At 37.6% G+C, this 26,450-nt stretch overlaps 1 protein-coding gene across 4 annotated transcripts in view; it reads right to left on the reverse strand.

The window, feature by feature from the left end:
• Positions 1–26,450, reverse strand: part of LOC103508079 (hepatic leukemia factor-like) — a 123,791-nt gene that overhangs the window by 62,815 nt on the left and 34,526 nt on the right. Inside the window, exon 1 of one of the 4 annotated variants that reach the window (XM_026822789.1) lies at positions 18,649–18,959. The exons of 2 other annotated variants lie outside the window; for them this stretch is intronic. In XM_026822789.1, coding sequence (XP_026678590.1) covers positions 18,649–18,823 — 175 coding nt within the window. In that variant the 5' untranslated portion in view covers positions 18,824–18,959. Of the gene's footprint in view, positions 1–3,443; positions 3,511–18,648; positions 18,960–26,450 lie in introns of those variants that run through there. One more of the 4 variants, XM_026822792.1, reaches the window with a different exon arrangement.

Below are 26,450 nucleotides of genomic sequence, written 5' to 3' on the forward strand. Positions count from 1 at the left end.
TTCAAAGCCTCTTTTGATTAACCTCACCTAGTCTGAGTGGGGCCGGGATGAGCCAGCGGCACACGATTATCCAGGTGGTCACCCATTCAGAATTAACCATAGGTAACATCAGGAAATGGTGTGCTCAACATGCTGTCAGCTATTTGGTTTAGTTTAACCAAGCAGATTTTAACTGGCTCGGTGCCGCTTTTTCGGGCTCTTTAGTTAGCTGGTAATTTATGAATGATCAAAATCAAAGTGGGACTTGCCAGTACGTATATACTGGATTCAGGAAATATAATAAAACCATATAGGTAGGTATGCATTGTGGGCTGTGAATCAATGACATTCTGATGCCAACAAACGCTAAAGAAGCATTGTATCCACATTTTCACAATTGAAGATCATGGGACTAGCTTGGTCGACATTATAAATAAGATAGTACCTAGATTGATACAATCCCATATTGAAGTGATAGATTCTGAGAATGTTCGGAGACGATTCCGGGATAGCCTCTAAGAATGCTCAGAAGTTAACAAAGACTTTAACTTGAGATTGTAGACCCGGGATTAAGAATAGACTACAGGGAGTGGGTGTTAGTGTTACTGCTGATACATATATTTGCTATTGAAACATTTCGTTACACTTTCTTCAGCTTACAATGGAGCACACAACATTCAAGAGATTAATATCAAGGAGTTAATTACTAACTCTGATAATAATTATGGCCATTTAGAAGGACTTGACAGTACAATACTACCTTACTTAATACATGCATAAAATGTAATTCGTATGTTCCATGCAAAGACAACTGATTTGGGAAAGGATTGTTCTAAAAGGGAGAATTCTAAAGGAACTCACATGAAGGGGTAAAGGCTTCGATGTGCGAAAGCCTTCATCAGAAGACATGATGATGTACCTGATCCACTCGACCCATTACAATGTTTAGGTACAAAATTGTATCTAAATATTGTAAAAAAAAAAAAAAACACTTTAACAAAATGTCATGGCAAGTGTGGTTTGCCTTCAGACATTCACTTGCGGCATTCCCTTTTGGAGTTAAATACTAATACTAAATCTGATAATTATGGCCATTTAGAAGGACTTGACAGTACAATACCACCTTAATACATGCATAAAATCATAAATTGTAATTCGTATGTTCCATGCAAAGACTTGGTTAGTTGTCTCAACTGATTTGAGAAAGGATTGTAAAAGTGACAGTTCTAAAGGAACTCACATGAAGGGGTAAAGGCTTCGATGTGCGAAAGCCTTCATCAGAAGACATGATGGTGTACCTGATCCACTCGACCCATTACAATGTTTAGGTACAAAATTGTATCTAAATATTGTAATACAAATAGTTTTTTTATCTCCTCAAAAACACTTTAACAAAATGTCATGCCAAGTGTGGTTTGCCTTCAGACATTCACTTGCGGCATTCCCTTTTCTCACCCAGGAAAGCTCTAAAGCTGCCGAGCGTGCAAGAAAATAATTACGCCAAGTCACACAATACACTGCTGGCTGACATAGCCTCTTCATTTAGACTTGTCTATTACAGCATTTATAGTCACTTCCATCACACAACCGGTTCTCCACAGTTCCTTGTTGGGGAGTCTCTTATATCATTTCCCTATACGCCTAATGTGACTTGACAACGACCAAACCGACTTGATGTGACCACTCTTCACCAGTTGATCATGACCGCCATAAAGGTATCCCCAAAAATTCCAAAATGATGGTCAAGTTTTTTTACAGTAATTTTTTCAATGATTTTTAATTTTTACAAATATGTGTAGAACATCTCATCTTAGACCCTGTTCCTACTTGTCGTTCGGAAAAAAATTGTGCCGTGTCTAGTGGGAACACTCTCATTTAAATAACATTGCCTACAAGGACATTCGGAAAAAAAAAATCCGATGAAACTCACAACAAGTGGGAACAGAATTCTCCAAATCGAGCTCTTCCACCCAACCAAAATCCTTTTGGATCAAACGATTATCCTTCAGATAACAGATAATAAAAGAAAAGTATTGCTTCTGGCATCCGCTACCGTACTTAACCACAACGCATGAAATCTATGCATTTACCTCACTTGAGACAATGAGACAGTCTTCACTTGAACTTACCTGTAATCAAACAGAAAGAAAACAAAGATGAGTATGACGACTATAACGAGTGGGTTATAATTAAAAATCAATCAAATATCAAGCCAGCCTAGTTAGCTTAGTTGGTAGTGCGTCTGCCTTGTAAGCGCTAGGCCGCGGGTTCGATTCCCGCCCGGGGCGTAATCTGGATGAACTATAGGTAGCTAATTGAATTCTGTTATAGTTATCGTGCATATGTAGATACTATAACCATATGGTTATTAGTTAGGTTGTGATAGGTAACTAATTGAGGAAAAAAATGACTGTAAATTGTAAATCCATGATCGGGGTTATTGAAACAATCTCAGACGTAGGTGTCAAGTGTATTAGCTAATTTGTTTAGGTTAAATATATTACTGATAACCAGTGTGGTACTAATTGGTCCAAGTAGAGTGTTAGGGATGTGTTTTATTCTTAAAAATACGTAGCACACAAATCAATAACACCGACTATTTTGCTTGCCACTCAGTGCCAAATAGCTAGAAATTGATAAATTAACAAAAATCTGAATAAAAGAAATCCTAGGAATTAAAAAAAACAACCTCAGTTACTCAGTAATATGACAGGTCCACGATTCATTTAGAATATTTAGGTATTTCTGTACTCATGAATTCATAAATGAGCCCTAAAAGGAACTGCACTTCATTTGATACAACCACTGTAACTAGATACCAAATATTAGGTAGGTACCCTACCATACCTACCTAATACCTATCTATGAATTCACACTCATAAAATCAATATAGTTAGGTAGGCCTACCTAACTTATTTTGTTTTCTTCTCTCGACTAGGAAGTTGATATTAGAATCTAGTCACGTCAGTCAATTCACCAGTGGCGTAGCGTCCATATAAGGCGTGTATGGCGGCCATACACTCGAAATTTCACTCAAATACCCTTAAATATTGACTTTAAATAAATCAATCAAATATCAAGCCAGCCTGGTTAGCTTAGTTGGTAGTGCGTCTGCCTTGTAAGCGCTAGGCCGCGGGTTCGATTCCCGCCCGGGGCGTATTTTATCCTGATGGGATAATTCTCGGAACGGCTGGCTTTCTCCTATCCTGTCTTCCTTCTCTCTTCGATTTCGGGACGATAAGAAAGGCTCTGCTTTACCACAAATAAATTCACAATTTGATAAAACATTCCAATTAAAATAACATTATATGATAGGTACCTATTGTATATTCACTAATACCTATTATATATTCACTATTCTTATGACTTATCTAGATCATTCTAAGGTTAAGTAAGATTAATTCATTCACGAATTTATTTTTTACCCGCTATTTTCACTGATGAAGCAATCAAGGCACGTATACCTGTAAATTTAGTTAAGACCCATCGCAGCAGCATTGAAACTATCTTATCAAAAAACACCAGTGGCTTCCAAAGATAAGATTGTAGTTTCACATGTTAACAATAAAGAAACAAAACAAATAAACGGACGTAAGGAGGATGCTCAAGAGCAAATAACAGATTTAAAAGTCACTGATAGAACTCGAGAATTAATAATGAAAAATGGGATGCTCCTAGAAATCAACAACTCTCAGTGAAACACGTTTCTTGTTCTTTAAATAAAGTCTTATCAAATTGTGAAATTTCCTCTCGAAAACAAAATAATACATAGACTAAATCTTGCCTCACATTTATTTGGATGTCAATAACTGAATATGGCAAAACAACACTGTCATATTGTCAACTTCGGGAGAACCGAATTCCACAAAGAGTTCAAGAAAATCCATGATCTGGTTTCTAAATATAGAACATTTGTAATTATGTAGTTCTTTTAGGTGTAATAGTTCAACAATATTGATCAATACATCGAACAGGTAGGTATGTATGTAGGGTAATTAATTAATTATCTGCCTAACGTTTTGTTAGTTTTTTAATTAGCAGAGTTAAAAGACCTACAAAACAGCCTACTGGTAGCCATTCCCATTATCAGAAACTGGAATCTAGGAAAAATTCCCGAAGGCTCTCGTAATCTGGGGTCAATGAGGCGTTTAATATGCCTGAGCACACACGCGGTGGTTTCAAAGGTCATGCCCATCACCAATCCGAAATTATCTCCAACAACGTTGTTTGAGATGTTTCCAATTGTGCAGAATAATGTAAAAAAATATTCGAGAGAACTAATTAATTCTTTGATAGCAAGTTTGAACTTTTGGCTCAATTGATAAAAAGAGGATTTAACATAGTAACAAATCGTTCACATGGAAATGATGCAATACTGAATTTTGCTCGCCCAAGTCACGTACGTCAAAATCCGGAATCAGTATACATAATTCAATCGAGTACGTATAATATAATATGGAGTATAGGTAATACGAGTATGTAATAATCCATATGTTATGATTATGAATGAAATATTGGACTGGTTCGTACCATGTGCTTTCAAATCAGGAGACTAGAAGTTCCCTATATTGTGTTCGTCTATTCAGGCCGAAGAAGGAATAACGAGCGGGACTTTGTACAAATCCTGCATTAGCTATTTTATTGGACCCTAAGATTTCGTGGATAATTCTCAGGTATCTTTGTATCTTGTACCTTTGTACCTACGTAACACAAGCTTTGTATCATTCTGTTACTTCATGAGAAACACAATAAAAAGCAGTCCACATACTGCAAAAGCAGGACCCACACTAAATAATCCAAAGAAACATTTTCAATGATATGATAAGATAACAAAATTGATTGCCAGTATTCCAACTTTAGATGCAACGAATACAATCGGTGTCACGAATTCACTTCATTTTCACCCAGTTCGGAGAAATTGGTTCGTGTACAGCTTTGGTTCATTTCAATAATTTCGCTATATTTTTTTATATTTTATTATCTTTGTGTTAAATAAAAAATTGAAAATCACTCCATATCCATGTCTCTTTCCATGAGCATACCTCCATATCCATGTCTCTTTCCATGAGCATACCTCTATATCTATGTCTCTTTCCATCAGCATACCTCCATATCCCTCCTGCGATTCCTTTTTTCCATCTACTAGTCTAATAAATCTTCCAGTAACACTCCTATTTGATCTAGTCGAGCTGAGAACTATTAATTATTGCTCTACGCTTGTATTTTTAGGTCTAATTGATTTTTCACGTCTAGGAAAATATCAATTATCTCTCCGTGTGCCTGAGGCTTTACTCAGCATGTGGATGTGGCCTTATCAACTGTTTTGATAGGTGTAATGTGCCATGGCTTGATATGTGGATATCTCTTTGGAAGGGTAGGGCAAGAGGAAAATAACTTGGATGACACTGCTGGTTCTGCCACCTTTTGGACTCTAGCAGTTGCAGAGTCAATTAAAGAAGTCCGGGTGTGGAATGTCATTCAGTTATTCTGCGTGAGGAAGAAGAATTAATCTTGTCCATGTTTCAAGAAAAGCATAAAACTCTAGTCAAATTAATGTTCCCGTAATATTTACAAAAGTTTTGACCTTTATCACCAAGTAATCTCAGACCAGTATTGTCTGGCGGTCTAGAACCATGTCAGTTGGAAAATCCTGGAGTGAATAGAAAAATGTCAGGTGTTTTCCGTGTCAAGTCTATACGGAAATGGCTCTTTAGAAAAACATTCTAGGAAATAGAATTCCTCAGACATGAAACATTCCTGGAAACACTCAGACAGACACTCGCGACTGCCTCACTTGCCAAACTAAGCAGGACCTAGTGGTTCTGGTATCATTAAACAATTAGGACTAATAAGAGTATGTAATTAGGGTGTAATTATTACACGCGTTACCGATCAGCGCGGTAATTTGTCATTAATCGACCTGTGCGAGCTTTAAGCTGTGTTTTACACTCTACATCGTCTACTCTAAGTCGATTCCTGTTTTTATTAATACCTATGTATGTATTTACTAGAGAGGTTGATTCCTGTTGATTACCAAGATTACATAGACGCAGCTTTTATAGTTCAGTCAACTTGGAGAGAACTTTATCTTACCCTAGGCTTTCAATCTCATTATGTACTTACTCTTATATACAGGTATGTAGGTCCACATATGCACCTACATATAAAATACACGTATTAAGCTTTCCATGTAGGTATGTAGTGGTTGTGTGGAAGAACTCACGTAAGTGAGAACCCTGCCACTTAAAATAAAGCCCTAAAAAAATGTAGCTTTTTTCCGGTTAAAATGGTAGAGATTGCCTATTTGAGACAAAATCAGACCTACCTACTGTTTTCATGTGTTGCCGATGATTTTAATATGAAAGAACCTACATGATATACCTACATAGGTAATTGTGTAGACATTGGTTGAAGTATAAATTTGAATATTTGTATATATATATACCTATGTATAGGTATGTTATGTACCTAGACACCTATGTAAACCACTTAACCTAATTGTAAGTTATTTTTAGGATGTCAGTACCATTTTTAGCCTCAAGACATAATCAATGACATCAACAGTATACTTAGACACAAAGTGTAGATTGTAGAACGATGGACAAGATATTCGTTTATGATGTCTCCATTGTCTCCTATGATCCTATCACCTATGTATATCTCCATCTCCTGTCACATAAATTTCGCCCCGAACCTTCTAGTTTTAGATTTGAAATAGATTACCTGACACCACTGCTTCTGTTAGCCTTCCCAATGGAATTTCAACATCCACAATCTTATCTTGTTTTAGTTCTACTGTCTTATTTATAATGTCGACCAAGCTAGTCTCATGATCTTCAATTGTGAAAATGTGGATACAATGCTTCTTTAGCGTTTGTTGGCATCAGAATGTCATAGATTCACAGCCCACAATGCATACCTATATGGTTTTATTATATTTCCCGAATCCAGTGTATACTCGTACGTACTGGCAAGTCCCACTTTGATTTTGATCATTCTTAATTACCAGCTAACCAAAGAGCCCGAAAAAGCGGCACCGAGCCAGTTAAAATCTGCTAGGTTAAACTAAACCAAATAGCTGACAGCATGTTGAGCACACCATTTCCTGATGTTACCTGTGGTTAATTCTGAATGGATGACCACCTGGATAATCGTGTGCCGCTGGCTCATCCCGGCCCCACTGGCCCCACTCAGGCTAGGTGAGGTTAATCAAAAGAGGCTTTGAAGCCAAGTGAAAGGTAAAACCCCTTAAAACCTTAGTAGTCAATAACGTTAATAACCCTTATCATACAAAATGTAATGTCAAAAAAGCCTGGATTAATGAGTTGATTTTCAGACTGATTTTAGATGATGGTTAAATTCATTTGAGTTTGCTAAATTACCTGACCTCCAACCTCCGAATGATGATCAAGGATTCAGGATGAAGTGGCAGTTCTGCTCGATTAAGTTTCCTGCTATATGGGATGATCGATTTGGGACCTTAAAATCTGTTAGGTGGAACCAAATAGTCTTTACGTAATCGAATTACCTGGGAGCAATTTAACAGTACAGACGAATGTCAGGAAAATATTTGGTGAAGAGGCCTTGGTCTTGAATCTTGAATCGGTGACATCTAAAAGTGGATGTTGATGCAGACATCTCAATTTGTGGCTGATGTCCCTGTTTTCTTTGCTGGAATGTTCGACTTATATGAGTGGGTACAGACTTCAATTCAATTCAATTTTTCCTTTATTGTGCAAAAAAATATACCTACAGGACTTTTTATTATGGGTACTTGTTCACCAGGCCATATTGGGTCTTGCATAGGATGAACGGATTTTCACTGACACTATCTGGCAGCTTAGTTGGTCAGCTTAAGATTGCACGTGTTCTGCTAATTGATTCATCAAAGCTATCATTAGAATGCAAATGTGCACAAGACTAATGGAACATTACTGTGGTTCTGCCCACTTCTAGGGTAGACTCTAATTCTGTCCAGTCATAAATAACGTCTATTCTCAATGAAAAGAACCAACAAGCACGTTAGCCAACTTGTCATGAACATGCAACATGAACATCCAGAAAACCCCCGTTGGCAAGATGAGAGATTGAAAAGATGAGCCCAAACCCAGAGGCATGCGCGACCGTCGGCCATGAAATGCGCAGAACAACTATCACAGCAACGTCAAGAAAAAACAGTTTAAGGTATAGAAAAAAATCTTTGTGGTTTGTTTTGTATTTCAAGTTTTTCTTCTTAATATTCATGCCATTATCGCCAGGCTGATAATTATACGATCAAGATCAAGGAATTGTTGCCTAGCCACATGGTCAAGGTTATTCTGAATCCAAATTAATACCAACTTGTTAACAATATCAACGATACCTCTACCTAGTACTCTGTAAACCTGTTGATGGGATTGAAATAATTTATTAATTTCAATGGCAATGTTTGTTAGTGGTTCGTGCGCATGAAAAGCGAACAGTTCGTTAGTGGTTGCATAAGGTTTGGCAAGTGAGGCAGTCGCGAGTGTCTGTCTGAGTGTTTCCAGGAATGTTTCATGTCTGAGGAATTCTATTTCCTAGAATGTTTTTCTAAAGAGCCATTTCCGTATAGACTTGACACGGAAAACACCTGACATTTTTCTATTCACTCCAGGATTTTCCAACTGACATGGTTCTAGACCGCCAGACAATACTGATCTGAGATTACTTGGAGATAAAGACTTGGAGAAAAATTAAATAGCAATGGACTGACTCTACATTGTATTGATGCCCCATTTACCCCATGTATTTTATGAAGTAACAGAATGATACAAAGCTTGTGTTACGTAGGTACAAAGGTACAAGATACAAAGATACCTGAGAATTATCCACGAAATCTTTTAAAGGGTCCAATGAAATAGCTAATGCAGGATTTGTACAAAGTCCCGCTCGTTATTCCTTCTTCGGCCTGAATAGACGAACACATAGGGAACTAGTCTCCTGATTTGAAAGCACATGGTACGAACCAGTCCAATATTTCATTCATAACATATGGACTATTATCTATACTCCATATTATATTATACCTACTCGATTGAAATGTGTATACTGATACCGGATTTTGACGTACGTGACTTGGGCGAGCAAAATTCAGTATTGCATCATTTCCATGTGAACGATTTGTTACAATGTTAAATCCTCTTTTTATCAATTGAGCCAAAAGTTCAAACTTGCTATCAAAGAATTAATTAGTTCTCTCGAATATTTTTTTACATTATTCTGCACAATTGGAAACAACGTTGTTGGAGATAATTTCGGATTGACAGCGGGTGATGGGCATGACCTTTGAATTCACCGCGTGTGTGCTCAGGCATATTAAACGCCTCATTGACCCCAGATGACGATAGCCTTCGGGAATTTTTCCTAGATTCCAGTTTCTGATAATGGGAATGGCTACCAGTAGGCTGTTTTGTAGGTCGTTTAACTCTGCTAATTAAAAAAACTAATACCTAAAATGTTAGGCAGATAGTTAATTAATTACCCTACAATACATATCTACCTGTTCGATGTATTGATCAATATTGTTGAACTTTTATACCTAAAAGAACTACATAATTACAAATGTTCTATATTTAGAAACTAGAATAACTAGATCAGGGTCATCATGATGGATTTTCTTGAACTCTTTGTGGAATTCGGTACTCCCAAAGTTGACAATATGACAGTGTTGTTTTGACATATTGAGTTATTGACATCCAAATAAGTGTGAGGCAAGATTTAGTCTGATGTATTATTTTGTTTTCGAGAGGAAATTCCACAATTTGATAAGACTTTATTTAAAGAACAAGAAACGTGTTCCATTGAGAGTTGTTGATTTCTATTCTAGGAGCATCCCATTTTTCATTATTAATTCTCCAGTTCTATCAGTGACTTTTATATCTGTTATTTGCTCTTGGAGCATCCTCCTTGCGTCCGTTTATTTGTTTTGTTTCTTTATTGTTAACATGTGAAACTACAATCTTATCTTTGGAAGCCACTGGTGTTTTTTGATAAGATAGTTTCAATGCTGCTGCGATGGGTCTTAACTAAATTTACAGGTATACGTGCCTTGATTGCTTCATCAGTGAAAATAGCGGGTAAAAAATAAATTCGTGAATGAATTAATCTTACTTAACCTTAGAATGATCTAGATAAGTCATAAGAATAGTGAATATATAATAGGTATTAGTGAATATACAATAGGTACCTATCATATAATGTTATTTTAATTGGAATGTTTTATCAAATTGTGAATTTATTTGTGGTAAAGCAGAGCCTTTCTTATCGTCCCGAAATCGAAGAGAGAAGGAAGACAGGATAGGAGAAAGCCAGCCGTTCCGAGAATTATCCCATCAGGATAAAATACGCCCCGGGCGGGAATCGAACCCGCGGCCTAGCGCTTACAAGGCAGACGCACTACCAACTAAGCTAACTAGGCTGGCTTGATATTTGATTGATTTTTAATTATAACCCACTCGTTATAGTCGTCATACTCATCTTTGTTTTCTTTCTGTTTGATTACAGGTAAGTTCAAGTGAAGACTATCTCAAGTGAGGTAAATGCATAGATTTCATGCGTTGTGGTTAAGTACGGTAGCGGATGCCAGAAGCAATACTTTTCTTTTATTATCTGTTATCTGAAGGATAATCGTTTGATCCAAAAGGATTTTGGTTGGGTGGAAGAGCTCGATTTGGAGAATTCTGTTCCCACTTGTTGTGAGTTTCATCGGATTTTTTTTTTCCGAATGTCCTTGTAGGCAATGTTATTTAAATGAGAGTGTTCCCACTAGACACGGCACAATTTTTTTCCGAACGACAAGTAGGAACAGGGTCTAAGATGAGATGTTCTACACATATTTGTAAAAATTAAAAATCATTGAAAAAATTACTGTAAAAAAACTTGACCATCATTTTGGAATTTTTGGGGATACCTTTATGGCGGTCATGATCAACTGGTGAAGAGTGGTCACATCAAGTCGGTTTGGTCGTTGTCAAGTCACATTAGGCGTATAGGGAAATGATATAAGAGACTCCCCAACAAGGAACTGTGGAGAACCGGTTGTGTGATGGAAGTGACTATAAATGCTGTAATAGACAAGTCTAAATGAAGAGGCTATGTCAGCCAGCAGTGTATTGTGTGACTTGGCGTAATTATTTTCTTGTACGCTCGGCAGCTTTAAAAATGGTGCTGCAGAGAGAAGTCAGGAATCTCGAGGTAACTAATGCAGATATGAGAGGTCGAGTCTAAAAAAACGCCAATTAGGAGCGAAAAACGCGGAAATCATACGAAATGGGGAAGACAAAGTGGTTGTCAGTGAAGTGGGGAAACCTGACCTGATGAAAATCCCATGTTAGTCGTCAAGAACGCTAGAACAACAGACATATTGTATATCAACCGGACCGCCCCTACATAGAACTGTCAAGGATTAGATTAATATCAAGCTCAACTTTATCTAGTATCTCAACTTTGTCTTGTATCAACGTCATGTTTGCGTTGACATTGTGCTGGCGAATATTGCTTTCAATGAACTTAAAGTGTCAACTAGTAATACACGAATAGATCATTTTCCCGAACACTTCTAACTTCTAATCTATTCAGTAACTCGAGACCAACCTAGATCGCAAATGAGTAGTACTTGTCATAGTTGTACTATTAGGTAGGAAGATGTTAGACTATTAACTTGTAAAATACATTTTCTTTGTCATTGTTGACCATAATAAAGTACTTAAAGAGCCATTTCCGTATAGACTTGACACGGAAAACACCTGACTTTTTCTATTCACTCCAGGATTTTCCAACTGACATGGTTCTAGACCGCCAGACAATACTGATCTGAGATTACTTGGTGATAAAAACTCGGAGAAAAATTAAATAGCAATCGACTGACTCTACATTGTATTGATGACCCATTTGCCCCATATATTTTATGAAGTAACAGAATGATACAAAGCTTGTGTTACGTAGGTACAAAGGTACAAGATACAAAGATACCTGAGAATTATCCACGATCTCGTCTTCTGGTTTGTTTTTGGTTACCGAGCGCTAATAATGTGGTCTTCGCCATTTTTCGAGTTGGTTTGATAAGTTTTATGACCACAGTCTGAGCTAAGATTGCTGAGAGCTGGATGTTTTTGATAACAAGTACCTAACAAGGAAACCAAAAGCCACATTTTATTTGAGAAAATAGCATGTTTTATGTGGGACTATCAAATTTATTGATGGGATTATCAATTTCATTGATTGGACTTTATCAAAAGGATTGCCGATTTACCTTGATAAGTTTTATGACCACAGTCTGAGCTAAGATTGCTGAGAGCTGGATGTTTTTGATAACAAGTACCTAACAAGGAAACCAAAAGCCACATTTTATTTGAGAAATTAGCATGTTTTATGTGGGACTATCAAATTTATTTATGGGATTATCAATTTTATTGATTGGACTTTATCAAGAAGATTGCGATTTACCGAGCCTATCATTTTTATGAATACCTACTCTCCGTTTGACCACACTTATAATTCACACAGATATAGCTTCTAGTTACCTACTTATTCCAATTTTCCAATCATTGGCATAGGCACCAATCTTGGTGTTGACCGGATAAAGAACCTAAAGTTGGTCTAGCTTCTAGTTACCTACTTATTCCAATTTTCCAATCATTGGCATAGGCACCAATCTTGGTGTTGACCGGATAAAGAACCTAAAGTTGGTTCTTCAATACGAACACCGAAACAAGACTATTCAGAGTCGTCAAGGCACATTTGAAGAGAATGGAGAATTGGCGATCCAATGGGGGTTTTCTGGATGTTCATGTTCATGACAAGTTGGCTAACGTGCTTGTTGGTTCTTTTCATTGAGAATAGACGTTATTTATGACTGGACAGGATTAGAATCTACCCTAGAAGTGGGCAGAACCACAGTAATGTTCCATTAGTCTTGTGCACATTTGCATTCTAATGATAGCTTTGATGAATCAATTATTTCAATACGAACACCGAAACAAGACTATTCAGAGTCGTCAAGGCACATTTGAAGATAATGGAGAATTGGCGATCCAACACAGGAAAAAATGTGTTAGGTCTCATTAGGCCAACGGTTTGGGAATAACATTCTGATAAGAGTGATAAGCTCACGGTAACTGATAATCCTAGAACCATTTTGAACTTTGTCACGATATTATGTTCACTCTATCCATGTAACAAATGAAAGCATAGGCTATAGGCTTTCTTCATATGAAATTCAACAATGAATCAGGGGAAAATAATTATGAATTTTTGTAAGATATAAACTGAAATGCTACTGGATTCTGGTGTCAATTATTGAAGACATGGTTGAAAACTTGTTAATAAATCAATATCGACAAGAAGTCATCTGTTTTCCAGATATTTTGAAGAGCCTCCTTTGGCATTGAGATGGTCTAATCTCCCAATAAGCCAACAGGATCTTTGCCAATTTTCGTCAGTGTTCCTGTAAATTACACAGTGATTTCAAGTTTCAAGTCATGCTCGGTATTTGGTAAAGTTGGTACATAGTATGTCAAGATTCACTAAAAATGAAAATCTCGTGATGTTCTGGACTTTTTTATAGTGGGCTTCAATATCCTAATCAAAGCATTTTTGAAAGAATAATCAAATTTTCTTCAGAGCATTTGCTATGCCTTTCAGAAATCGGTGTGAGAACATTTAACAAGTTTATAGGCTATAGGCTTTCTTCATATGAAATTCAACAATGAATCAGAGGAAAATAATTATGAATTCTTGTAAGATATGAACTGGAATGCTACTGGATTCTGGTGTCAATTATTGAAGACATGGTGGAAAACTTGTAAATCAATATCTACAAGAAGTCATCTGTTTTCCAGATATTTTAAAGAGCCTCCTTTGGCATTGAGATGGTCTAATCTCCCAATAAGCCAACAGGATCTTTGCCAATTTTCGTCAGTGTTCCTGTAAATTACACAGTGATTTCAAGTTTCAAGTCATGCTCGGTATTTGGTAAAGTTGGTACATAGTATGTCAAGATTCACTAAAAATGAAAATCTCGTGATGGTCTGGACTTCTTTATAGTGGGCTTCAATATCCTGATCAAAGCATTTTTGAAAGAATAATCAAATTTTCTTCAGAGCATTTGCTATGCCTTTCAGAAATCGGTGTGAGAACATTTAACAAGTTCAAACAGTCTGTATCTGTTGATTTTTAAATTGGATCTCCTGAATTTTTCGTTTTTCAAGCCGAGATGATGATGGATTTTCTGATAATAGACCATAAAATCCATAAAACGAACGTAAAAATTCCCATAATAAAGCAAGTACTAGAATCTGGTGCCTAGTTATATTAAAATCATTCCGAAGGCCTCCTATTTGTTTGGGGATTTCATTGACGTCACAACTTTCTTCTTTCTTCAAGGCACGTGTGAAGATGGTCCACCATTTTCACCGAGAAGGATGATGATGGATTTTTTGATAATAGACCATAAAATCCATAAAATGAACGTAAAAATTCCCATAATTAAGCAAGTACTAGAATCTGGTGCCTAGTTATATTAAAATCATTCCGAAGGCCTATTTGTTTGGGGATTTCATTGACGTCACAACTTTCTTCTTTCTTCAAGGCACGTGTGAAGATGGTCCACCATTTTCACCGAGAAGTTGACCTTCACGATTGGACTAGACCATATCTAGTCTTTAGAACATCTTTAATGACTTTTCGTTCACCATCCATTATCATTATATTATTATCAAGGACGGATCCATCCGAAAGTACAAGTCTTTTGGTCCGTACTTTCTCATAGTGTGTTTGGAACGAACAATGGTAACATTATATCAGAAAATCGACTTATATGCAATACTTATGGTAAACTATTTGCTATCCAAAAGAGTCTCAGAACAAGTAATGAGCACCTATTTAAAACATGTGGGTACCTATGAGTTCAATTGAGATGATATGATTTTGAACTAAAAAGAAGCAGATAAAAATAGAAAAGAAGACTTTAACCCCTCTTTTGGGGCTGTTTGCCCCTACACCTAACGTGTTTGGAACGAACAATGGTAACATTATATCAGAAAATCGACTTATATGCAATACGACTTATGGTAAACTATTTGCTATCCAAAAGAGTCTCAGAACAAGTAATGAGCACCTATTTAAAACATGTGGGTACCTATGAGTTCAATTGAGTTGATATGATTTTTAACTAAAAAGAAGCAGATAAAAATAGAAAAGAAGACTTTAACCACTCCTTTGGGGCTGTTTGCCCCTACACCTAAGCCTCAGAGTGGATTTTTTATGTATGGCTCAAAAGACTTTGGTCTTTCAAGTAGCGTAAATCATAGATAATTCGGTATCTTCAGAGCTCTGGCCGATGCCCTCAAAGGCTGTCAAGTGACGTAACTCGAAATGTCACGACTCATCAAACTCACAACCAGATAACGCCGCTTCCCAATTCCAAGAAACCCAGACTAGTCTCTCGATAATGATGTTCCACCTGGAAAGAAATTCACTGATAAAGGCCCTAAACCTCGGGTAGGGAGAGATTGGGATTTATTACGTGATGTGAACTTTAGTGTAGCGGTTCCAAAGCTATGAACCCCGTTACATAACAAATGTGGTCTTTTTAAAACGGATGATGAAATCAGACGCACTTGGGAAACTGAAAATTTTGAGTTAAGAATGTTAAGATCGAAGGACCGTTTGGAGCTTTGAAGATGAACCTTTGATTGGAATAGAACTTATCAAAGTCTCAACGCTAGAAATTGGACGACGAGGTCACTTTGATATCGTTTTGGTCCTCACCACATGATTTTCCACCATGAATTCCGTGTCCAGATTACGAGTTAAGAATGTTAAGATCGAAGGACCGTTTGGAGCTTTGAAGATGAACCTTTGATGGAAATAGAACTTATCAAAGTCTCAAGGCTAGAAATTGGACGACGAGGTCACTTTGATATCGTTTTGGTCCTCACCACATGGTTTTCCACCATGAATTCCGTGTCCAGATTAGGTTAGAAATAAGATTCAACCCTAGAACGAACCGTATCTCAGATTGTTCTCCGAATCTGTGTTCCGGATTTTTCCAGCCCTAGTCCAGATCCATCGAAAATTATTTGAGTAGAGGCACTATTGACAACCTAGAAGACAATAAACTTGTTGAATGCTTCATGTTCTTCAATACACTTGTATAAAATCAGCTTGTGATGTCTTTAGCTAAGATACAAGAGATGAAACCAGACCTCAGAGAGCCGAATTATTTCAAGAGATTCTGTCCAAACACTCCTAATTCCAAATCCAGAGTGGGATTTCTCACAAAACGAGATAAGAGCTCGGGACAGGAGAAAATTATTTGAGTAGAGGCGCTATTGACAACCTAGAAGACAATAAACTTGTTGAATGCTTCATGTTCTTCAATACACTTGTATAAAATCAGCTTGTGATGTATTTAGCTAAGATACAAGAGATGAAACCAGACCTCAGAGAGTCGGATTATTTCAAGAGATTCTGTCCAAACACTCCTAATTCCAAATCCAGAGTGGGATTTCTCACAAAACGAGATAAGAGCTCGGGACAGGACTTTGCTTCGGACTGAAGTTACGTGCTGTGGACCGTGAAATAATCAGGAACGCTGCCGTTCGATTCCCCGAAAGTCAATGGATCGTGAGGATGATGAAACTTTAATAAAAAAAATGGCGGCTTGGCGGCACTTTTGACGATGAAACAAAGTCAGGTAAGGCGATATCCACCTTACCTGTTCTGGAATCCAACCTCTGAACTTACAGCTACCTCTGCATTTAAAAGAGTTTATCAAAAATAGACCTTTACCTCAATTGCAACAATGTAAGGATTTCCTGCAATCTCATTGGTTCCTTCATTTTGGGTTGATGACTCATTGCTGTCACATTGATCTGGATGAACTATAGGTAGCTAATTGAATGCTGTTATAGTTATCGTACATATGTAGATACTATAACCATATGGTTATTAGTTAGGTTGTGATAGGTAACTAATTGAGGAAAAAATTACTGTAAATTGTAAATCCATGATCGGGGTTATTGAAACTATCTCAGACGTAGGTATGAGGTGTATTAGCTAATTTGTTTAGGTTAAATATATTACTGATAACCAGTGTGGTACTAATTGGTCCAAGTAAAGTGTTAGGAATGTGTTTTATTCATAAAAATACGTAGCACACAAATCAATAACACCGACTATTTTGCTTGCCACTCAGTGCCAAATAGCTAGAAATTGATAAATTAACAAAAGGGTCTTTTTTAAAACGGATGATGAAATCAGACGCACTTAGGAAACTGAAAATTTTGAGTTAAGAATGTTAAGATCGAAGGACCGTTTGGAGCTTTGAACCTTTGATGGAAATAGAACTTATCAAAGTCTTAACGCTAGAAATTGGACGACGAGGTCACTTTGATATCGTTTTGGTCCTCACCACATGATTTTCCACCATGAATTCCGTGTCCAGATTAGGTTAGAAGTAAGATTCAACCCTAGAACGAACCGTATCTCAGATCGTTCTCCGAATCTGTGTTCCGGATTTTTCCAGCCCTAGTCCAGATCCATCGAAAATTATTTGAGTAGAGGCACTATTGGCAACCTAGAAGACAATAAACTTGTTGAATGCTTCATGTTCTTCAATAGACTTGTATAAAATCAGCTTGTGATGTCTTTAGCTAAGACACAAGAGATGAAACCCGACCCCAGAGAGCCGAATTATTTCAAGAGATTCTGTCCAAACCCTCCTAATTCCAAATCCAGAGTGGGATTTCTCACAAAACGAGATAAGAGCTCGGGACAGGACTTTGCCCCGAATTGAAGTTACGTGCTGTGGACCGTGAAATTATCAGGAAGGCTGCCGTTCGATTCCCCGAAAGTCAATGCATCGTGAGGATGATGAAAAGGTGGAAGTGAGGATGATGAAACTTTAATAAAAAAATGGCGGTTTGGCGGCACTTTTGACGATACGGGTCACTTTCTTCTGGTGATAACCTACGGAGATAAGATTGCCGAAAGTTGACCGCCTTGAGAAGACCTCTAACAGGCAAATAATCGGAGGAATCCGCGAGACCTTAGACTACTCCTTTGAACATCTCCCTTCAAAAGTTACTGCTACATTGTAATACTTGATCGTGGACATCGTGGTGTAGAAATTTCGACATTTTCGACTTCGACCTACAGCTGTCCAAGTATGTCTGAGCACATACCAGTCTATGTGTTATGTTTATGTGCAAAACTGTTTAGAAAATTAGAATTTTGGGGGATTTTATTTGAAAAAAAAAAAAAAAAAAAATGGTCAGGAAACCTTTTTCCCCTCATTGAAAGGATCTATTTTCCTAAAACGTAGACACATAAAAGCTTAAAACGAAGCATGGTTGGTCATGGTTTTCAAGTTTTTGGTTGATTACTGGGTATTTCCATATTTTGATAAGTTGCTTTTTAATAAATGTTCCAAATATAATTTCACCAAGTATATTCCTCTAAATCTAAATATAAATGGTCAACAATCCAAAAAAAACTTTACCCATTGTTCTTTTTTCGTATTCTTAATTTCCAACTGACGTGAGTTGGATTTCGACTGTTGTAGGTACAAAGGGGCCCTAAATATTCTCTAGATTCTCTACCCGTTTCGTCAACTCAAAGGACCCTCTAGACCAGAAGGTATCTTACCGTTGCTGATACTATTGTTGATGAACATGTGGTGCTGTCTCCAAAGTTGCTGGTATTGGGTCCATCGGGCCGAAGTAGTGTCGGGAGCTAACGAATGTAACTGTTGCAAATGCTGAGTAGCGACCTGGTTCGAATGATTCTGGTAGTCCATCACTAAACACTTCGCTTCGTACATATTCTTTCACAAAACACTCGCAACACAAACCGATTGCGGGCGCGAAAATTCAAATTTAATCACCAACAAAAATATTTGGACGCTTTCGTCCAAAAAGAAACACGGAAAAAAACTATGGTTTTTTTTATAATTCACACCAAATAATTCACGTATTGGTAATGATAGAATTTTAAGGTACCTACTTACAAAACCTAGGTAAGTATTGTAGGGCTTACTGATAGCATTAGAGGTTTACTATAAAGAGATGACCACTTCGAACCAAACAGTATTTGTAGCCTAACTATGTGATAATAGCAGTATTACTGTATTGTATGTGGTAGATATTCAAATCATGCCAACAAAACTACCTATAACTATAAAGCACCATAACCCATAACATATAACCATATTATAAATAGGTAAACTAAAAAGTAGATATTCATAGTGTTGGCACATTACAAATATCTTGCAAAAGGTCTCATTTTCTTTTTGACAAACCTACTATTCTTCTAAAAATCGGATTTATCAGTAACTTTCTGATAAGATAAATCGTGATTCGTGCCCACAATATCTCACTGGGAACGTCCCATCTCGAAAAGCAACATGATTATTTCTTCGTCAAAACACCAAAAACCTCTGGAAAAAAAAACAACAATTAACTCCGCTTCTGGATTACAAAATCTGAACTGCACTGAGTTAGGACCTGAATAGATCCAATCACTTTATCTATGTATGATGAAGTCACTAGCTATATCTATGTATGTGGACTTGGACTCATATATACCAACTGGATAATCCAGCTTGAATTCAACACACGGACCAACAATCGATTTTGAAGGTTACCGAATTTCATAATTTAAGTACCGCGCTTCTTTTCTCCAGGTTGTTACTGTAAGAAAAGAAAGTGAGAGGCTGAGCTCTCAAGGCCGTTTGGCCATGACTATTTTTATTTAGGTATTTCTGTACTCATGAATGAGCCCTAAATAAAACTGCACTTCATTTGATACAACCACTGTAAGTAGATATACCAGGTAGGTACCTACGAATAGTATGTATGAATTCACACTCATAAAATAAATAGTTAAAGGTAACTTATTTGGTTTTCTTCTCCCGACTAGGAAGTTGATCGTAGAATCTGGTCACGTCAGTCAATTCACGTATAGGTAATGATAGAATTTTAAGGTACCTACTTACAAAACCTAGGTGAGTATTACTGATATAAATACAGATTTACAATAAAGAGATGACTACTTCGAACCAAACAGTTTTTGTAGCCTAACTATGTGATAATAGCAGTATTACTGTATTGTATGTGGTAGGTATTCAAATCATGCCAACAAAACTACCTATAAAGCACCATAACCCATAACATATAACCATATATTAAATAAGTAAACTAAAAAGTAGATATTCATAGTGTTGGCACATTACAAAAATCTTGCAAAAGGTCTCATTTTCTTTTTTGACAAACCTACTATTCTTCCAAAAATCGGATTTATCAGTAACTTTCTGATAAGATAAATCGTGATTCGTGCCCACAATATCTCACTGGGAACGTCCCACCTCGAAAAGCAACATGATTATTTCTTCGTCAAAACACCAAAAACCTCTGGAAAAACAGCAATTAACTCCGCTTTTGGATTACAAAATCTGAACTGTGCCCTAAATCACCAAAGTATGGAAAAGTATCTTACAAGTGTAATAGCCAATGGAAAAGCAGAATTTTGAATTTGGACGAATCATGTTGAATTATGGAATTGTAAATACTTTTCCATACTTTGGTGATTTAGGGTACTGCACTGAGTTAGGACCTGAATAGATCCAATCACTATATCTATGTATGATGAAGTCACTAGCTATATCTATGTATGTGGACTCATATATACCAACTGGATAATCCAGCTTGAATTCAACACACGAACCAACAATCGGTTTTGAAGGTTACCGAATTTCATAATTTAAGTAGGTACCGCGCTTCTTTTCTCCAGGTTGTTACTGTAAGAAAAGAAAGTGAGAGGCTGAGCTCTCAAGGCCGTTTGGCCATGACTATTTTTCATCCAAATTCACTTTCTTTTTCGTTTGGTTCACTCACGTCTCAACCAATCCGAATTAAACAGCTATTTTTTACACACACAGACCAATTCAACTTTACTTCCTAGTTGGTTCTGGTTTTTTTAGTTATTTTTTTTTCTTTCAAGTTCTCAAAATATTCCATTAAATTGAATGGAATCACATGGAAGAACTTTTTTTTTGTGGATTTTTATAAAAAGTCCTGTAGGTATATTTTTTTGCACAATAAAGGAAAAATTGAATTGAATTGAAGTCTGTACCCACTCATATAAGTCGAACATTCCAGCAAAGAAAACAGGGACATCAGCCACAAATTGAGATGTCTGCATCAACATCCACTTTTAGATGTCACCGATTCAAGATTCAAGACCAAGGCCTCTTCACCAAATATTTTCCTGACATTCGTCTGTACTGTTAAATTGCTCCCAGGTAATTCGATTACGTAAAGACTATTTGGTTCCACCTAACAGATTTTAAGGTCCCAAATCGATCATCCCATATAGCAGGAAACTTAATATTTCTTAAAGTCGGTAAAAAAAAATTCACTCACGCGAGAAAAAGTTCGAATTTCGTTTCCACAAAAGAAAATATTTTTTGTGGATTTTTCTTCGCTGGAAAAAAAACTTCGACTTTGGGGAATTTGCACGTGGGGTGATGAAGGCCTCTCGCGTACCTGAGAGGAACTGATAAGGAATACTTGAGAACTCACTTCCACGTTCTCCTCTCACTCCGTGATTCCGTGATACCTGATATGAGGCACTAGTCTCTTTCCTATACCAACTTGCTGGCTTCTACCTGATACTTGCGAGTGAGGCACTAAATTGCCATGAGGACCCTGGGGGCCGGGACGAGGGGACGCAAGGGGGGCGGCCAATTTGAGACGGACTGGGGCTGTTTTTTTTCATCTATTCTGAGGGAACAGCTGATTTTTAATGACTTGTGTGATTGAGTAACTGTTGCAAATGCTGAAGTGATTTTCAAGTTTTCACTCGACGATTTAGCATTTAGTTTGCCTGTTTGTTTCACGAAATTTAGTAGAATCTTTAACACATAGTGGAATTTAATTCTCGCTAGATTTTGAGCCCGGTATGGTTATTTCGCCAGAACTCCTGGAATCTGGATGGAAGGGAATGACTGGTTTTAGCGAAGAGTAACAAAATGAACCAACAAGTTCTGCCACCTTTTGGACTCTAGCAGTTGCAGAGTCAATTAAAGAAGTCCGGGTGTGGAATGTCATTCAATTATTCTGCGTTAAGAAGAAGAATTAATCTTGTCCATGTTTCAAGAAAAGCATAAAACTCTAGTCAAATTAATGTTCCCGTAATATTTACAAAAGTTTTGACAGATTGAGCATTTGTCGACCTAAAGCTGTGCATAGTCGACGACGACAGCGAAAAAATGAGGACGTCGATCGACGAGGTGAAGAGGTGAATCTATGTTGTCGAGGCAGTGTACGGTTTCAGTTGACGTCGATCGACGGCGTTGAATATGTGTGGACACATCACCAGAGTGTAGAATAGCTTATCCATGTACATTGCACATCATACAGATAAGCCTAAGGGACAACAGTACATAGTACCAGACAAAAGAAAATGTCAAATCAATTCACAACGAGATCAGCAAAGCACCAAATCTATGTAGAAGATGCGTGAATGAAACATGAAACATCGTAGTCCCTGATAGTCTAACTGACAGAAATGGTCTCTGACGGTCCACATGATTTGGTGTCCACAGTTCCAGACCATCAATCACCCAACGTGTTGACTGATTGGCTACCAGGTTCACCACAGGCCACTCGGATATGATGTCAGTGGTAATGACTGCCAAGTTGCCAAGTGAAAGGTGTTGCATAACTGTTTTTCACCTACTCATCGTTACAGATACAAGCAGGACCTAGTGGTTCTGGTATCATTAAACAATTAGGACTAATAAGAGTATGTAATTAGGGTGTAATTATTACACGCGTTACCGATCAGCGCGGTAATTTGTCATTAATCGACCTGTGCGAGCTTTAAGCTGTGTTTTACACTCTACATCGTCTACTCTAAGTCGATTCCTGTTTTTATTAATACCTATGTATGTATTTACTAGAGAGGTTGATTCCTGTTGATTACCAAGATTACATAGACGCAGCTTTTATAGTTCAGTCAACTTTGAGAGAACTGTATCTTCGTGGATGCCTAACCCATCCTTTAAGGCTGTTTGCCCTTATACCTAAGCCTCAGATTGGGCTTTTTATCTTACCCAAGGCTTTAAATCTCATATTGATAAAAACTGTTGGAGGTCAGGTAATTTAGCAAACTCAAATGAATTTAACCATCATCTAAAATCAGTCTGAAAATCAACTCATTAATCCAGGCTTTTTTGACATTACATTTTGTATGATAAGGGTTATTAACGTTATTGACTACTAAGGTTTTAAGGGGTTTTACCTTTCACTTGGCTTCAAAGCCTCTTTTGATTAACCTCACCTAGCCTGAGTGGGGCCAGTGGGGCCGGGATGAGCCAGCGGCACACGATTATCCAGGTGGTCATCCATTCAGAATTAACCACAGGTAACATCAGGAAATGGTGTGCTCAACATGCTGTCAGCTATTTGGTTTAGTTTAACCTAGCAGATTTTAACTGGCTCGGTGCCGCTTTTTCGGGCTCTTTGGTTAGCTGGTAATTAAGAATGATCAAAATCAAAAAGTGGGACTTGCCAGTACGTACGAGTATACACTGGATTCAGGAAATATAATAAAACCATATAGGTATGCATTGTGGGCTGTGAATCTATGACATTCTGATGCCAACAAACGCTAAAGAAGCATTGTATCCACATTTTCACAATTGAAGATCATGGGACTAGCTTGGTCGACATTATAAATAAGAAATAAGATAGTAGAACTAAAACAAGATAAGATTGTGGATGTTGAAATTCCATTGGGAAGGCTAACAGAAAATAAGATAGTAGAACTAAAACAAGATAAGATTGTGGATGTTGAAATTCCATTGGGAAGACTAACAGAAGCAGTGGTGTCAGGTAATCTATTTCAAATCTCAAACTAGAAGGTTCGGGGCGAAATTTATGTGACAGGAGATATACATAGGTGATAGGATCATAGGAGACAATGGAGACATCATAAACGAATATCTTGTCCATCGTTCTACAATCTACACTTGGTGTCTAAGTATACTGTTGATGTCATTGATTATGTCTTGAGGCTAAAAATGGTACCGACATCCTAAAAATAACTTACAATTAGGTTAAGTGGTTTACATAGGTGTCTAGGTACATAACATACCTATACATAGGTATGTATATATAAGGATCTATTTTCCTAAAACGTAGACACATAAAAGCTTAAAACGAAGCATGGTTGGTCATGGTTTTCAAGTTTTTGGTTGATTACTGGGTATTTCCATATTCTGATAAGTTGCTTTTTAATAAATGTTCCAAATAGAATTTCACTAAGTATATTCCTCTAAATCTAAATATAAATGGTCAACAATCCAAAAAAAACTTTACCCATTGTTCTTTTTTCGTATTCTTAATTTCCAACTGACGTGAGTTGGATTTCGACTGTTGTAGGTACAAAGGGGCCCTAAATATTCTCTAGATTCTCTACCCGTTTCGTCAACTCAAAGGACCCTCTAGACCAGAAGGTATCTTACCGTTGCTGATACTATTGTTGATGAACATGTGGTGCTGTCTCCAAAGTTGCTGGTATTGGGTCCATCGGGCCGAAGTAGTGTCGGGAGCTAACGAATGTAACTGTTGCAAATGCTGAGTAGCGACCTGGTTCGAATGATTCTGGTAGTCCATCACTAAACACTTCGCTTCGTACATATTCTTTCACAAAACACTCGCAACACAAACCGATTGCGGGCGCGAAAATTCAAATTTAATCACCAACAAAAATATTTGGACGCTTTCGTCCAAAAAGAAACACGGAAAAAAACTATGGTTTTTTTTATAATTCACACCAAATAATTTTCAAATATTTCACGAGCAAAATCATCGGAAAGCTCGAAATGGTTCAAATTTTCACGGCCATTCCGACGAAATCGCGTACGAAAAAATTAATTCCGAAGTAAAAAAATTCACTCACACGCGAGAAAAAGTTCGAATTTCGTTTCCACAAAAGAAAATATTTTTTGGGGATTTTTCTTCGCTGGAAAAAAAAACTTCGACTTTGGGGAATTTGCACGTGGGGTGATGAAGGCCTCTCGCGTACCTGAGAGGAACTGATAAGGAATACTTGAGAACTCACTTCCACGTTCTCCTCTCACTCCGTGATTCCGTGATACCTGATATGAGGCACTAGTCTCTTTCCTATACCAACTTGCTGGCTTCTACCTGATACTTGCGAGTGAGGCACTAGGTTGCCATGAGGACCCTGGGGGCCGGGACGAGGGGACGCAAGGGGGGCGGCCAATTTGAGACGGACTGGGGCTGTTTTTTTTCATCTATTCTGAGGGAACAGCTGATTTTTAATGACTTGTGTGATTGAGTAACTGTTGCAAATGCTGAAGTGATTTTCAAGTTTTCACTTGACGATTTAGCATTTAGTTTGCCTGTTTGTCTCACCATATTTAGACGAAATTTAGTAGAATCTTTAACACATAGTGGAATTTAATTCTCGCTAGATTTTGAGCCCGGTATGGTTATTTCGCCAGAACTCCTGGAATCTGGATGGAAGGGAATGACTGGTTTTAGCGAAGAGTAACAAAATGAACCAACATACAGTTAACACAAAGATGAGCTCTTCAGACCTGGCTCTTATTGAGTTGTTAATATGTATCTAGTGGGAGGTTGTCCTGTAGTCCGACAACTCGGATCCAGTCCTGATTTTTACGATTTCTGGACTTAACTCCAGGGGCTCCCTGCTGCTTAGGTTCTTAGGTCCGACCCTGGCTCCTAGTATACTACACACTTCCACTAGTCATTTACTCCTACTTATGTATATAGTTTAGGATTATTATTGTAGATTTTATAGTAGCTATGATTCTAAATAAATAACGTCACTGTATAACTGCTAAGGGTTTTAGTGACGGGGCTTTACCCTGTATTTGGAGACAAGCTGTCCACCTCCTCACATTATCACCGATCAGCGAGATTGTGTATGAACCCGGATAAGGCAGCAGCTCAAGATTACCCAGATGGTCACCCATCCGGATACGAACCACGCGCAACGTTGCTTAACTTCTGTAAACCACTGGTGCATCCAGCGTATTATCGCCGCTGGCTGCAGATTTGAAAAATATTGAAATATCCGGGGCGACCCTAAACCAAGTTCTTAACTCCACACACAAAATGCACATTCTGAGGCTTAGGTGGAGGGGCAACTGTCCCAAGGGATGGGTTGAGCTTATACGAATCATACAAGGACAACAGCAAGTTCTTCACCAATATGAGAATACATATTACAGACACCCTGTATGCCAAACCGATCCCACAATACATTACACAAGGAGTCGGGCACGATCACCCTGTATACACAAAAACTCGTCCTAGGAACCACTTTTACTTTCTTCATGTATTTTCGGTCCTAATCTCGTGGATCACTGAATTCAGTTCTGCCTACACTTCTGG

The sequence above is a fragment of the Diaphorina citri genome, unplaced genomic scaffold (assembly GCF_000475195.1).
Source record: "Diaphorina citri unplaced genomic scaffold, Diaci psyllid genome assembly version 1.1 scaffold365, whole genome shotgun sequence".
NCBI classification, from domain to species: Eukaryota; Metazoa; Arthropoda; class Insecta; order Hemiptera; family Psyllidae; genus Diaphorina; species Diaphorina citri.